Source organism: Corvus brachyrhynchos, unplaced genomic scaffold (assembly GCF_000691975.1).
Source record: "Corvus brachyrhynchos isolate BGI_N302 unplaced genomic scaffold, ASM69197v1 scaffold346, whole genome shotgun sequence".
Lineage (NCBI taxonomy): Eukaryota > Metazoa > Chordata > Aves > Passeriformes > Corvidae > Corvus > Corvus brachyrhynchos.
The window spans coordinates 4,884,156-4,900,972 of record NW_008238644.1 but is presented as its reverse complement, the minus strand read 5'-3'; the positions used below and the strand labels follow the sequence as shown (position 1 = coordinate 4,900,972).

General features: G+C 45.5%; 1 protein-coding gene across 1 annotated transcript in view; it reads left to right on the top strand.

Annotated features, from left to right (window-relative positions):
- TRPC5 (transient receptor potential cation channel subfamily C member 5) overlaps positions 1-16,817 on the top strand; it is a 70,307-nt gene that overhangs the window by 35,826 nt on the left and 17,664 nt on the right. Inside the window, exons 6-7 of the mRNA XM_017737497.1 lie at positions 2,650-2,972; positions 7,589-7,784. Of these exons, the coding sequence (XP_017592986.1) occupies positions 2,650-2,972; positions 7,589-7,784 (519 nt within the window). The remainder of the gene's footprint in view (positions 1-2,649; positions 2,973-7,588; positions 7,785-16,817) is intronic.

Below are 16,817 nucleotides of genomic sequence, written 5' to 3'. Positions count from 1 at the left end.
AAAAAAAAAAAAAAAAAAAAAAAAAGCTGGAAATGGTAAAATGCACGGAGAAATCTTAAAATGTTAACAATCTGGTTCTTTCTCACACACAAATTACTAGAGGAGCCGTGCATCCACGGGTTTATGCAGTCACACACTGGGATTTAAACTCGCAGCCAAAGCACAGGTACAAAGGCAGTACAGCTCTGTTTGTGTTCCCTGTAAGAGCTACAGAAACGTGCAGGTAAACTATGAAACCCCATATGGCAGCACACAAAGGAGGGTTTGCAGGAATAGATCTGTTTGAGCCCAGATCAAACCCTCTTGGATTAAACCTGGCTGATCTCAGGTCAGCTCCTGATGAGGGCCAGTGTCAGACAGCTCTGAGAGGGTGCATCAAAGCTTCTGTGGGAGCAGTTCTGAAATACGTGGTCACAGAAGTTCCCTCTGCCCTGTGTCACTCGGGTTGCACTGTGCTCACAAACGTGAGGGTTTATAACGTTGATAACGGCTTCAAAACATTTTGCAACATGGTTTGTTATTTATAGAAAAGCCCTGAGCTGGAACAGGCTGGGATATACGCCAGTATACCATATTCTAACACTTCTTAGAACTTCAAAGGATTACACGGACATTTAACTTTCTGCCAAATAGCAGAAAAAATAAATTGCATACTGACACTAATGTTTTCCATCCTTGTTTTTACGTGAAGACTTTTTTTTTCTCTCCTTGATTTGACTGGTTCCAAGACCTGGCTCTAATATTGTCTGATATCAATGGAATCTTCAGGCTAATTATAGGGTAAAAATACTTTCTTAATCAGTTTTCATTTGCTGCATTGAATTATCATGTAATGAGGAAGGGTAAATGTGACAGCATGGTGTAATTTATTTGTACTATTCTGTGTACATCTCTGCTGTGTTTCATCTTCTGAATAGACATTAAAACAAACTCCTCCAGCCTTCCCAGATACCCGGCTTCATTAGGTAACTCTGAAATCTGCTGTTTCTCTGTTACCTGTGATGCCAGGCTCCTCTGAAGATTCTATTTGCCAAGCAAGGAGATACCATCAGTTTATAAAGGGCCAAAATACGGCCTGAACCAGTTGCTTCAAAAATAAGTGTGGGACACAGAAGACCTTTTCCCATATCTTTATGTGCAATCTGTGCTCAACCTTAGCAGAGAGGCCCTGGGCTGCTGTGTCCAGCCAGCCTGCAGAAGAGAATTGGGAATAACTGTGCAAATCTGCTGTCCAGGCTTCCCAATCCCAGCCACCTACCCCCACTGCTGGATATCCACAAAAAATTAACCTCTCTGCCTGTCTGTAGGCATTTTAAGACCCATCTTCAAATCAAGTTAACAGGCTCAGGCCATGATGTTCACATAATAAAGAACAGTTTGGAAATGTCAGAAGCAATCCGAGGTCATGCTGAAATGCCTTTGTCTCATGTCTCATCTCCTTCATACAGAGGGACAGTTTGAAATATCAGCCTACGTTTTGCTGAGCCCTTGAAAAAACTGGGAGCTCATGTATTGGACCTTCAGATTTAAATAGAAAGTCTCTGCAGTCTTGTCTGTCAGTGTGATATTGGTACCATTTCCTTTTCAAACGTACCAAAATTATTTTAGAGACCCTAAACACGCTGGTTATGGTGTTAGCTGTGTTATTCTGAGTGCAGCTTTGCCTTTCTATGCATGTTAAATGAGCAGAGACAAATGTTAAAAGGACAATTACTCCTTGATGTTAAATGTCTTTGACTCCATTCTCTGTGCCACTGTCGTTTGGCCAGAGCAGTTACATTTTACAGAACCAGAGCAGTTACATTTTACAGAACCAGCTCTTTTGTGTTACCTGCTCGCATCTGGCTGCTCTTTGCTCAGAAAATGCTTCTGCTTTTACAGTTACATTACAAACCCAGTTAATGCTGTAATTGATGCACTCAACTGTACCCAGTGTTTCAGCTGTAATTAAGACCTCTGCTTTAGCAACTCTCCTAAAATTGCCATGACAAATTAACTAATAAGAAAATTAATATGAAGAAAGCCCTTTGGTTCTGGGCTGCTGGCGCTTTTTTTTAGAGATTACATGGGAAGGAAAGCATCCAATAGTTCATTGCTTTTCTTCTTCCCTTCCTTCTCCCTCCCTCCCATTGTTCCTGGAATGTGCAGTTGTTTATAATGTGCAGTCATACTTAGGAGGAAAAAGAACAAAAGTAATTGGAAATTTACATCTGGAACATGCTAAAATCTGAACCCCTTTAACTGTTGAAAGAGGAGATTGTGTATGAACCCATGGACCTAAGGAACCCACAGACTGTGAACTCAAATGTAAAACAAATTACATTCAAATTTCTCAGTTTAGGCTAAGAACAGCCAGCATACCCAAAGCCTCTAAAGAAAACCTGGTCCCACATCTCTCACCATCAGGGGATCATAATATAGTAGGCAGAAGTGATAAAAAAGCATCATTAAACCTTCATCTCTGCCCTAATCAGTCCTGAATCCTGAGTCTGACAGCAGCTGAGATGTAGGGGGTTAAAAGTCCTTCTTGTGCCACAGTAGCTGGTTAGGATTTACCTGTGAAGGGTTAGAATCAGCAGGTGTGACTCTCTGAGTTACTCAGAGTCATTACAACACAATTCACTTTCATACCCTTGTTCTTTCTTCCAGTACAACGGTTCTCGCCCGAGGGAGGAGTGGGAGATGTGGCACCCGACTCTCATTGCAGAAGCCCTCTTTGCAATATCCAACATTTTGAGTTCCCTGCGTCTCATATCCCTGTTTACAGCAAACTCACACCTGGGACCCCTGCAGATTTCTCTGGGACGCATGCTGCTAGACATCCTCAAATTCCTTTTTATCTATTGTCTGGTGCTTCTGGCTTTTGCCAATGGACTGAACCAGCTTTATTTTTATTACGAGACCAGTGCCTCGGAGGAACCCAACAACTGCAAGGGGATCCGATGTGAGAAGCAGAACAATGCCTTCTCCACGTAAGACATCCTCTCCTTTCTGTTTCTGAGGCTGCTTCCCCTGTTCCTTCTCTCCCCTGCCTTTGCCTGCTGCCTGCCACTGCACTGACAGAGCCTTTATTTATTCATTTGCAAATACCAGGTGAGGTGGCTGGCTCTGCAGGAAAGGTGTGAGTTAAGTGGGGCAGACATTCTGCTGAGCTCCGCTGTCACAAAGACTCTTAGGTCTGGCAGTGGGAGACCTTTTAGTTCTGGACCATGGAGTTTCCCTGCATGATCCTGCACCTTAAGTCTTACTATGTCTATGCACAATTTCAGTATGTTTGAGAAAGGAGGTGTCCTTTTGCCACAGTACTGAAGAAAGGAGGGGAACTTGAATAAAATGTAGAGAATAAGAGATAAACCTATTAAAAACAGGTATTAATAAATAACGTGATACAGCAGCAATAACAACAATCTCACCTAGACCATTTTTCTGGATGCATGATGTTGCAGGCTTCTCTGATTTCCATGCAGACTAAAATCCCAGCAGAACCTTTTTTTGCTGGGAATGCTGGTACTTTACTGAGATGCTGGCATGGAAATTGCTGTGAGGACAGCTGGCAGAGCTGAAAGAGAGAGCACATGCTGAAAAATAACATGAATTGTCTTTCTGATGTATTTGTTTTAATTACTAATAGTAGAAATAATTATAATAATCAGCCCCCACCCAATTGTTCTTGCCGCTTGCACAGTACTTAACTCACAATGGCAGGAGAAATAAATAAAGCACAGTCTAGAAAAAGGCCCACGCCCTGCAAACAAGCAAAACAAAACTGTTGTCCACCACTTCAGGCTACATTAAATAAAACTTGTCATGATGCCCAATAATTCTCCACCCTCTGTCAGCTGAAGGCTTGGGGTTAAGAAAGGATTTGGGACGTATTTGCACCGTTACCAAAAACAGATGATGGCTGAGGCCACATGACTTGGTTGGGAGAGGAAAGGTGCCAGCATTGTCCTGTGGGCTCTCTCCTGAAAGAAACACAGAATTTTCATGGGATAGAGCCCATCCTTCAAGAGCATCACGACCTGGTAGACCAGACATGTGCCATTTCCCTCTGCAGAGCAGGAACACCATAGGCTTGATTAATTTTCTCATGAAACCGATCTCTGTCTGGGGGGAAGTGAGTGGACCTGCACTGTGCTGATGAGAAGCAGAATTTAAGATTTCAGACTCTTTTCTGTTTCAGTTGCTTCATGTGCCCCAGAAATGTGTCGTGCTGCCCTTGCAAAGGAATTAAATAACAAATACTATTCCTTTTTCTGCGTCCTTATTGATGCAGCAGCCAGAGGGAGGAAGGTTTGGCAAGCACAGTGTGTGTTAAGGGGCAAATTCTACCTCAGGAAGGGTCAAACCCACTGGATTTTATCCAGTACCAAATCCTGCCTTTCTCTGGAGCTATGGTGGACAGCTCTGTCTGGTTCTGCATTCTGGTTTGGGCCTGTCACCACTGCAAACCAGTTTTTTTACAGATTTCGTTGTGTCAGGTAAGTGGAGAAAGCAACAGCAGGATTTGACTGAGGAAAAAGAGCATTGGGCCAGCAGGAAAAAATACCCCAAACCAACCAACCTGAAGTCTGTAAGAAGGTGTAATGTCTTGGCAGCTAAAAATTATACAAGAAGCACTTAGCAGAAAGTGTGTAGATCAGCTTAAATACAAACCACAATTTCTCCCACCCCAACATTCATTTAAACCCCCTGCCAAGGGAATGTAGCACAGAAAGGAAATTGAGGGGGCTCAGCCTTTGTGGCAGAGGTTTGTGTAAAACAAAATCCCAGTGGGAGGGGATCCATTAGGAGTGAGGTCTCCTGGCAGGGGACAGAACACTCTGCAGGTACTTTTTGTTTGAGGCTCGCTTAAGAAATTTATTTAACGTGTTCTTAAAAGTTTAAATGGTCGTTATTAACACCCCCAGCACAAGCTGACATTTGGCTGGGGAACAGATGCACAGCATGGGGCAGCAGCTGGGAAGGAGCAGCTGCAGATCCAAATATTGGGTTGGGGGGGGAAGCAAACAAGGCTGGAGCCAGTCCAGCCAGAGCTGGGTACCCTCCCTTTGCTTGTGGTTCATTCCTTATGAAGAAATAAATCTGAAAAGCTTTGAATCAGTGCACTTTGATTCCCACCAGCATTCCTGGGCAGTCACACAATGAGCTCTAATTCTGCAAGGGGAGGAAAGAGGATGCCCCTCGAGTGTGTGCAGCTCGTGTCAAGTGTGACACCTGTTTACTGGCACATTATTTCCTGTTACTCTCAAAGGGTGGGTTTTAACATTTTCTTGGTGAGGAAATTTTCTGCATTGCACACACAGATCATGGAAAAGTAATATTCCTTTGTGACAGCGAGGAGGGGAAGTCATGAATAATTTAAGCATTTCTGCTTTGGCCTTGCCATCCCTCAGAAAGCAGAGTGCCTGCTGCTTAGGCAGATGATTGGAAAATATGTTTATAGCTGTGATGCTGGCAACTGAAGGAGGGAGAGGAGAGTGAGGAAGATGAGGAAGGGGTGGAGGAAGTCACAGCTCCCTGCCTGCTGTGTCCTTCTCCCTGGAGGGTCACCCTGCCATTCCCCCTGGGATGCAGGTTCCTGTAGCAGAGGGGACACTTGCTCTCTCTGAGCTCCCATGGAGAGTGGTAGAGCTTTGAGAATTCTCCTGTTTGGTTAAGATTCAAAGTACACTCAGAAGGACAGGATAGTCTCTCAATCACAATTTCCAAAATTCCAAAGTAGTGTGAAAGTGTGAACCCCCCCTGAAATATGGACTGTGAAAAGAAGCTGTGGGCCCATCCTGTCATTAAACACTGAGGACATTAAACCTGAGCCTTACTGCTGTGCAGAGCTGCAGGAACCACTTGGTGTCTTTGTCAGGACATGTTCACATTTAAATACGTTGGCCTTAGTCTGGACCCAAATTACACACCTGGTTAATGCTGTGCATCCAGAACAACACATTGATCACTTCTGGAACTGATTTCAGTTTAATGACAGGAACTCTCCTGTGCGTACAGCCCAAGCAATACTTCTACTGTTAATAGTAAAAATACTATAAATATTTTAAAAGACAGCCAGCATTCCACCACTTCTAGTAGAAATGCTTGGCATTCTTTGGTGAATCCTTTTTACCATCTTTATTATTTAATAAGCCTAACAAACACCCTGAGCTCTGGGAGAAAGGATTTGTGCTTTAAAGCATCTTTATGATTTTGGCCAGTGAAAAACATAAGCTACATCCACAAAGTATAAACAAAATCCTCATATAAGGCAGGGGGATACATGTGAACAAATGCCTGGAGATGATGGGAGAACAGATTCCTGGTATGTCAAGTAAAGCATCTGAATTATTCATATTGATTTATCTAGTAGTCGCATCTGAAAATATCTGCTGACCTCAGGCCAAAATGGAAACTCTTAAACAGGCATATAAATGTCATTTTTGGATGATATAAATGCCATATTTTGGAAAGGCAAAACAAAGATGCCCAAATAGAGCAATTATTTAGATTGCTGATTACACATCTGACGTGATTGCGAAAGGTCACTTGTCTGTGGCTGAAGCAAAGACAGACCTGGGATGATCTCATCAGCTCAGTGGGGTCAGGTCTAGTTCATCTATGCAAGGAAGGCTTCAAAAGAGGAGAAACACTTGAGCCGAATTAATGTGATGACTCTTTCATTTGAGTCATTACTGAGCAGTGGCTGCAGGGTTTTCTCATGGACTCTGCCCTGCGGTGGGTGAGAGCTGCTGCACCAACCACTCAGAGCCACCAGCGTTTTTGGGCAGGTGCACTGCAAACAAAGCAGCGTTTTGGGCAGGTGCACTGCAAACAGAGCAGTTTTTGGGCAGGTGCACTGCAAACACAGCAGAGTTTTTGGGCAGGTGCATTGCAAACAGCAGCATTTTGGGCAGGTGCATTGCAAACAGAGCAGAGTTTTGGGCAGGTGCACTGCAAACACAGCAGCATTTTGGGCAGGTGCATTGCAAACAGAGCAGAGTTTTGGGCAGGTGCATTGCAAACAGGGTGACAGCAGCTGAAGCAACTGCAAGCTCTCATCCTGTATCAGAGCAAAAGGTGCAAGAGGCTGTGATTTCTGCCCTCTCCCACCTCGTGGTGCCTTGTTGTTGTGCACTGTTTAACTGCTGCAGTCACGCTGTACTTTGGGATGGGTTCCCTGAGCATTTATCCTGCAGACATGGTAATGATGCAGGCACTGATTAAACAGGAGGGTTTATGGATAACAGCAGTATCACAGCATGGCAATTTTAATTAAATGGAATATATTGTGGCTGTTCTTTGCACGTGTGCAGAGTGGGAAAGGGAGCCTTGAGTTCCTCAGGGTAGTTCTGCTCACTGCATCTCACAAGGACATGGACTGGGCTCTTGGACAGAGAGCAAATGCTGTTGATGGGACAACTCTCACATGCACTGGCTGGTGGGTCACAGGCTGAGCACAGGATGTCCCCAGAGAGGGATAAAAGGCTCTGCTGAGTGGCTGCTCTGTGGTGTCCCCCAATGTCTTGTGATCCCTACCTTGAAGGTCATTTTCCATCCCCCAGCATCAGGTAGCCAGCTAAAAATCCGTCGTTCTTTGCAGGCTTTTCGAGACCCTCCAGTCACTCTTCTGGTCTGTGTTCGGGCTGCTGAATCTCTACGTCACCAACGTGAAAGCCAGACACGAGTTCACAGAATTTGTTGGGGCCACGATGTTTGGGACCTACAATGTCATCTCCCTCGTTGTGCTGCTGAACATGCTCATAGCCATGATGAACAACTCCTACCAGCTCATTGCTGTGAGTTACCTCCTTCTCTTTTTGCTGTTGTTTTTCCCCGTGTGCCTCATTTGTCTGACTTGAAGCAAGTGGGTACCTTCTGGGATGCTGGAGACTGCTGCCCCCAGTTTCTGACAGCAGGTAGTTGGGATTTCTGCTCACCAGCCTGAATCATGCCTGCGGAGGAGGTTTTGCTCTGTTTGCAATGCTTCTTAGCTGGAAAAGACTCATGGGCTGTGATCTGCCCCTGTCTCCTCCTGTGGAGTAACCTTGCTGACCATCTTGGGTGTATAAAGGGAAACCTTCCCACTGCTTCCTGATGTTTGGTTTTAACTTGGGGGGTGGGTGTTGTGGTATATTTTTTTAATCCTATTTCTGTTTTCTCATGTGAAACCGTGTGTATCGGGAGCCCAGTCCTGCAATTTCTTTTTCCACAGTCTTCCCACTTGAAAGTAGATCATGTCCATCTGTAATACCAGAGTGTCCTGGCTATAAAACCATAATCTGAGATTCCTGAGTAATCCCAGCGCAGGATGGATCTGAGTTGAGGCAGCTCAGGGCTGTAGAGCCCTTACCAAACTAAACTTTCATTTGAATGTTCAAAACTGGCTTCTCCACTGTAATCTCATTCTGTGTACCCAAAAGCCAATCTGTACCTTGATGATTAAATTTGTCAACAGACTGAAAGCTAAAGCAGCGTGGCTCTGCATTTTAAGGCTCTTAAGGACAGGAACAGTATGGAAGCAAGCAAAATCTTGTGTGCACAGTACTTCAGAGAAACCAGCGGGCACTTACTTTCCAGTTCTCACCACTATCATGATAGGTTTGGAGATGGTGAGGTGATGGACTGCTGCATCATCTGGGAACAGAAAAGGACTGGGGGGAGTTGTTTGTGTCCTTGGCCGGTCACTCGGTACAGGCAGAGTAGAGGCTTCTTCCTCAGCTTTGGGTGACGCTTGATTTACTCTAGAAGATAAAGCAGAGAAAAAACAGAAGCAGCACCAGTTCTCCTACTGTTTCCATTCCCAAATTCCTGGACGAGTCTCCGGGGGAATGTGTGGGTGAGCTCCTTTCCTGGCTAAAGCACAGAGGGGAGTATTGAGTTGTTCTCTTGAACAGGTTCCACAACTGTTGTTGATTATCTGCTGATTCAAGTGGCTCCTAAATTCACTTGGTCAAACTGAGCACAGACCCGTCAAATTGCTGATACTTTTGGACATCTGATCTTTATCATGGTAAAAAGTATGAGAAAAACTGGACCACTGACCTTCCAGATGAGCAGAAAAGCAGTTTATCACAAAGGCATCGCTGCTTTATCAGTCTGTTTCAATGCTTTAAGTGCTTTCTCTTTGTTCACTGCTACTCCTCACATTCCAGGGAGACTGGAATGAGGGACAGAAAACAAAGATTCTCTCCTTGGCCATTTTCTCCAATTCCCCTTCCTTTATTGTCATCGAATAGGCTTGTCACTAAGACAAAGCCCAAGCCTAAGACTGGCATAAGAATAGCAGTATTTGCTATTCACTGTGCCACAAACCACTCATCATTCTTTCCCCTGAATAATTCGAGTGATGCAATGACACATTACACACAATCCCACATGAATTAGAGGGACCCATCATAACAATTAACTGAAGTGAACGGTCCAGAGAGGGCTGTTGTGTCAATGGTTTTGTGTCTGGAGCAGCTGGGAGCAGGGACTGGCCCCATCAGAAAGTCTGCCCTTGACAGACCCGGCGGTAGGGGACTGAACTCCCCAGATAACCGAGGCAGAGCACAGAGTTCAGCGTGCACCATGAGCCCCTGCTCGGGAAAATGACACTGGAAATGCTACAGGAGGCTTCTTTGTCACTTAAACTGTCTCGCTGCAGCTGATACCGAAAGCAGTGACATTTCCCTGGAAGGCAAGAGGCAGTCACTTCCCATCTCTTCCCGTGCAGTGCATGCAGCTTGGGTTTGGAAGCTACATTTCTCCATGCTTTCTCTGAGGGACGAATTTCCTTCATGTGTCTTCGAAGGGCAAACATCAATTAATCGCTTCCCCGAAGAAAACAAGTCGTTAATGAACACTGAGCTTTACAAATGTGGGTAGTTTTTTAACCTCCCTTAATCAGGTTCACCCCCTGCTGAATCACAGCAGGCTGGGCGCTAGACTGGGCATTTCTTCCTCCTGGTATTTATATTATACTGGATACACATGGAATGACAGCTTCCAGGGGGGAAGGAGGGGAAAGGAGTCCTTGGGGTGGGTTGGAGGTCTTCTTCTCCAGTGTACCAGCAGGAAATCCTGTGCCACGAGCATCACTGCGGAGAAATAAAACAGACGTGGGGGATGAGACGCGAGTGCATCTCTGCCTGCTGATTCCCCTGCAGTGGAGTGGGGAGGACATCTTCATTAATCCCGTTTGTTAACGAGCTCCAGGCACTGCTGCAGTGCAAACAGGCTTCCTCCCCTCCTCTCTTCCAGGGACAAATACACCTAAAGCATTTGTAGCAGCTATTCTTCAGATTTTCTGCTATACACACACATGAGTTTCTGCTGGGAGGTTTGAGAAAGGAGACTCTGAACTGCTCTTCCTTGGCCCTTGGTTGTGTCTCCCCAGTCTGGGGATCAGGGCTTGGTGCTAATTAGGTGCTGCAGGCGCACAGCATGAAACCACTGCTGTCTGTGGAAGGCAGGGGAAGGCAAGCAAAGAGTAAAAACCTCTGCACAGCTTCGAGTGGTTCTTGACTCAGAGAAGGAAGAACGTTTCTGCCGTAATTTTGTTGGGTTTTTTCCCTCAGCTATTTCAGACTTCAATAAATACATACTTCTAGGAGTGCCCTGAAGCAGTTTCAATATCGATTATTTTCAGACAGCCCATTTTTCTCTTTTGCCAAACTGTAGTTTGGTTATGGCAGACACCATCTTTCACCAAGAAAGCAAACAAAATCCAAATGCAGTCCCCCAAATTTCCATACACTTCGTGCTGTTTCAATATGGGAAGATCAGAATGTTTTATACAAGCAGCACAGGATACAATGGGATGTTATGCACTGCCAGGTCCCTCATCTCAATACCTTCCCAGACATGACAGAAATACCATCACCCGAGGAAGGAAAGAGGAATTTGTCACAATCACAAGAGGAAGGACAAGGGAATGAGGTGAGAGTAGCCAGGTGGCTCCATCATTTCTAAGTGACAGAAAGTAACTGAGTGGGTGATGAGGACACTTTATGTGCTGGGCTGTTTCTCATCAGAGCCACTTGGCTGCACCTGAAGTCATACAGTCCTCCTGCCAGTTGGTAATTTTTTCAAAATAACCGGGATAGTTGGTGTTCCTGAGGGTGCAGGTGCATTTTGGCCCTGGTGGTGCCCTTGAGTGCAGGTACATGCTGCAGGGAACTCGTATTCACATATTTTCTGAAAGCTCTTCCTTATGGACAAACCTGTGATATTCTGGGGAGTCAGGCAACAATTAGTCACTGGAACTGCACCAACAGTTCTGGCTGTGCAGCAGCAGGAGCAATACTGATGGGAGAACAGCAAGCAGGGGCCACGTGCAGGACGAAAAGCACGGGCTGTGAGCTGGTGGTCAGAGCTGCAGGTGAGTTAGGGTGATAAACGGTGCACAGCAGCTCTGCAGCACGACCCACCGGCACATTAAAGAGAGATACAAGCCCTCACAGCCTTCAGATGTTTTAGGATAAAAGCACAAAGATGCTTAATACCTCAGGGATTACTTACACCAAAGTGAGCCTGAGAAAGATTCCCTCTACCTCCCGTGTGTGAAGGTGTTGCAGCCTCGAGTGTGTAATGCAGGGTCTATGTGTGATGCTGGAATAATGACTTCACTCCAGCAGTGAGTATAAAGTTACAAAATCGTTCTGTAAATTGTGTTTTGTATCCTCCTATTGGTTTGTGTGTCTGTTATTTCAAGCTAGCTCGTCTCAGCTGTTACAGCAAAAGACTGCAGCCTTTAAAATTAAAAAAAAAAAAAAGAGTTTTAAGTGTGACTCTGAGAGTAGTATATGATGAAATTGGAACTTAGTTGCCAGTGTTTGGGTTGGAGGAATCAGGGCACTGGGCACCAAACTGCAGGTGCAGTTTTAGGTGATGGAATGAAATAGAGTGAATTAGCACACAAAGTGAAGGATGAGAATGAAGATGAGAGATATTTTCATAGCAAAGCAAAAGCTGTTCAGTAAACAGGAATGGCATGTGCAGCTAAAAAATAAATAAAACTTTGACAGGAAGTGTAGGGGATGTTAAACATGGGATTTTCTCAGACTAGAGAGTTTAAAAATTAAGGCACAGAGAAACATAAAGATTTTTCAGCTCCCTATTACATTGTTTCCAAGATAACATTGGATTTCCCTCAGGTGGCAGTTTCAAACTTTTCTTCATCTGCAAAGCACACAGATTCCTCCACTTTTCTGCACCAGCTGAGCTCCCTCAGCACCATGGCAGTAATTGCTACCCGGTTTAATTCACAACACCAGCAGAATTCTCTTCCCTACTGTCATTTGTGACCCTTAGGACTGTCAGAAAATGTTCCTCTGCTTGCACAACCTGCACAGTTATTACCTGGTGGTTTTGCTAAGGAGGAATTTTATCAATCAATAAACTTAGTTTGAAATACAACAGCTGGCCAGTCCCTGCAGGTGGCAGGTTTTGGGGTGGTAGGCATTCCCCTATAGAGGTTAAGGCCAGCTCCTAAATCCGGACTCAAATCTAAGCTCTTGTAAAGCATCAGGAAATGTTCATCTCACCAGCCCCATTTCAGAACCATTAATTTGAATTTCTTGGAAATTAAGCTGTCGGTGGTTTTTGACTCTGTCATGCAGCAGGAAATGAAATTATGCTCTTGTTATGTTGCCAGTACAAGCTGGGATTAATATTTCTTGAAGCTTTTTATGGTGCAGCGAAACAAGGAGGTTCTAGAAAGAGGATGAAATGGCTCTTCCTTGGTTTGCCAGCTGAGTGAAATCCCCCTCTTTGTCCCTCAGTTTTGTGGCCCTCAGAGCCTCCTGCTGACCAACACACACACCTGCTGCCACTGCCCACATGCAGAACCTGTGTTTGAGGTGCAGGTGACACACTCAGACCTTTTCTTCATTCCACAGCACAACTGTAATTACCCAGATCTCAATTACTGTGCTCCTAAAACTCATCCACGGCATCAGCAATAATTAATTGCAATGGGAAATTCTCCTGCACTTAGTCAGTGCCTTCAGTGACACCTGGACAGGGAGACAGGACACGGGTGAATGGCCTTGACCTAAAGGAGGGTGGATTTAGATCAGATATAAGGAAGAAATTGTTCTGTGAGGGTGGGCAGGCCCTGGCACAGGGTGCCCAGAGAAGCTGTGGCTGCCCCTGGATCCCTGGAAGTGTCCAAGGCCAGGTTGGATGGGGTTGGAGCAGCCTGGGGTAGTGGAAGGTGTCCCTATCCACGAGGGGGGGTGGGATGGGACGATCTCTAAGGTCCCTCCCAACCCAAAGCATTCCATGAGTCTGTGATTCCTGTTCTATTTCCCCATGGAGTACAAGCCATGTGAAGAAATGCTGGACCCCCACTCTCTGTTCCCTCCTGAGGAGCTGTAGCCCACCTCTAGAGCAGTGGGATTGATTCCCAAGGCTGAGTGCTCTCTCTGGACCCTGTGACTGGCTGTGGGGGGGACTCCCAGCAGGTTTTTACTGGAAAGTGAAGGGAAATAGGTTGCAGCCATGGTGTGTTGGGATGCTCCCATACAGCCAGAGGTCCGTGTGTGAAATTAGCCCTGGAGCTTTGCTCCAGACTGGCAGGCAGCTTAATTGCTTTTTGTTATCAAGCTAAAGGATTCATTTGAAGGTGTAGAACTGTTTGTCTTTTTGCTGGCTTTGGCCTAATTACATGTAACCCATGGACTTGAATCAAGCTGTTAATATTCATCTGGTGTTTGCAGAGCCTCTAAATAGAGGCACTCGATGTGCTCCAGCTTCACATGCTGCATCTTCTGTTGTTAGACCAGACAAAGCTCATTCTCCATCCTAGGATCCAATCCTGCCACTCCTGTGAGTGCTGTCAGCAGAATCAGGAGGTTCATCCTTTCTGTTGCATTTTTCATCTTTGAAACCACAGAGGTTTATGTGTCCCTGGGTACCACCATGGCCAAACCATTTCGGGGCTTACTCAGGGCAGAAACATTATACTTAAGTAAAAAAAAAAAAAAAAAAAATCAGCTTGCAATCTGTGGATGGGCCCTGGCTGATTTAAGATATTCCAGGGAATTTGCTGGCATTTATTTCTGGAATTTTCAGGGCTGGGCTCTGGGATTTTTTTGGTGTAGTTAACACCCCAGTGCCCCGCCTGACAGGTCAATAACTCTCTGCCCATTACGTGAGAGCAGCACAGCAAGGTTTGCTCTTGCTACATGATAGAAGTTGAAGCATCCAGATGGAACCACATAGGTTGCAGCCCCCTGCATTATCCCATCTTTTATTTAGGCCTGACAAGCTCAATTAGCATTATCTTGTGCTTCTGCATCGAGGGGACTCTTGTTAGAAAGGCAGGAGAAAGGAGGAAAAGTGAAAGATAAAGGAAGAATATCACTGAGGAAAAAGCAGTGCAAAACTAAAAGGGATTTATCTGGGAAGAGCTTTCCCCTGGTACTGAACAAACAGCTATATTACTAAGAATTCTCTGAAACATGGCTTTTTAGATGCCAGTGCTTCACAGATTTCCTTTTCAACACGCTGCAATCTTGCAAATAAGTTGATGCTGATAATATAGATTAAAGAGGACACACACAACCCCTTCTAATTAAATGGGGATATGATTAATAACCTGGATGCTTTAGCTCCTTGTCTGTTTCTGTTTGCTGATCCTGTCCCCTGTAGCCCCTCATCTATAACCCCTGTTTTTTGGGGGAGAAAACAGGGGCTTCTCTCCTGAGTCAGTGCTATCTGCACAGCTCAAGGTTCACCTACAGACTCGAGCAGTCTCATACATTTATAATCTATCCCTTCCCTTTGGCTCAAGGATGTATTTAAATGGTCAGGACACAGGATTTGTAAATTTTGGAGCAATTACTCAATTTTTGGCAGCAAGGCTCAGGCACTGCATTTAAGTGGCTGTGCAAGCAGGCTGCCTTCCAGAGGTGCTGGGCACCTGCTGCTCCCTCTGGTGCTGTGACCTTTACAGGCTCAGTAAAACACATAACCCAGCTCCACTCCTCTGCTGAGGAAAGGCAGTTTATGGCCAGTCATAAAAGGGCAAAACACTGAAGCATTTGGTGCCTGAATACATGCACAGAGTCACGCTCCTGCGAGGAGCAGGGAGTGGGACATGAGGAGCGGCAGCCTTGCTCCCACCTGGCTTTGATTCTGAGGAGGTAAGGGAATTCTGAGGAGATAGGGGCAGGTGAAGCCTGGCACCTCCCAAACCCCCTGCAAACCCCACAGGCTGTTCCAGCCCAGTTTCACAGCGTCCTGCTGCAGTCCTCACCAGCACACCGTGACTCACAGGCTGCATGCTGGCTGCTGGGCTCTCCCCATGGCTTCAGGCACACGTGGTGGATGGAAGTGTCATGGTTTGTCCTCCCCTTTGAAATACACCTGCAGCGACTCAGCTGGAGAAGACAAGGTCAAACCAAGTGCTTTGCACACGGAGTAGAAAGTGGTGAATTCTGCAGTGCTCCTTCTTTCAGGGCAAGTTTGTGCCAGAGAATCATCCTGGCTGTGTCCAGCAGAGAATCCAGCTGTGCCAAGGCTCCCACCCACCAGCATTAGGCGGCCTGCACTGACGTGATTGAGCACCCTAAAGCCAGAAGAGAGAACTGAGTTTGATTCCTAAGCTTTAGGAATGGTTTCTCAGAGAGGAACGGGCACTTTGCTAAGCCCAGCAGCATCTCCAAGTGCAATGCAGATATGATCCCTTTGCAGTGATAAGTTTATAGACTCTTAGAATGGCTTGGGTTGGAGAGGACCTCTGAAGATCAAATCCCAGCCTGACTGGCTATGCAGAAAATCAACGACAATATTCTGGAAATAGGGCAAGTTGAAATGAGGCCGAGTTTGTTTATTTTTTGCTTTGCTACTAACAGAGTCATCAGCATTCAAACACTTTGGGTTAGCCATACCCAAAGGTGAGGTTGGGCCTGCTCAGCCCACCAGTTCTCAAGTTACTTGATATTTACCTGGCTGGAGGTAGTTAACATTATCGGCACAGATGCCCCTTATCTCTCTGACCTTCAGCATGAAAAGAGGCTCTTATCAGGCAGTGATGAAGGAGAGAGAATGGATGGCAGGAAGAACAAAGCCTTGGTGATATCTTCCTCATTGTTTCTGAGGCTTTTCAGAGAACTGTTTCTCTGCATGACCTTCCCACTGCTCCGATTTATCTGACTATTAAAATAAAAACGGAACTTAACTGGAATATGGCTGCAGAAACAAAAAGGTGTCAGTTCCCATAATTTAGCTGCATTAAAACCAGCACAATCCCCAGTTCTCTGTGTTCTCTCCAATATAATATTCCCTGGCCTTCTCATTAGCTATCGTTGTTTCCATCCAAGATGCTGGGAGATGAAAAGTATTTGATATATCTCTATATATGTATATATAACCTAAATACATTGTGGAATGCAGCGCATTGCAAGCTATAATAAAAATTTTAATTATGAATATCTTCTGCACATGGAAGTTATAAATAGCAGAGATGCTAAAGCATGCATTTTCCAAGTACAAGCAAACTGATTCCCCGGGGCTGGGGGAAGCAGCCGAGGTTCTGGGAAGGGATGGCCGGTGCCACAGCCCAGCTGACAGGTCTGCTGTGCTGTCACCCAGGAGGGAACATCCCTGCTCTCTGCCTGACCCGGTGTGTTCAGGAGCCACTTGTGGTTTTCTTTTCCATTGCAACCAACCCCATTTCCATAATTCCTGAGCCTCTTTGGCTCCAAAGGTGGAGTCCTTTATCCATCTTACAATAAAATGCAGTTGCTGTGTTGTGTCTTGTTGACATTGCCCTGGCCATTCCCAAGGGGGGGCCTCGGACACTACAAAATCAAGGAAACTTTTCCTAACTTCCTCCATTA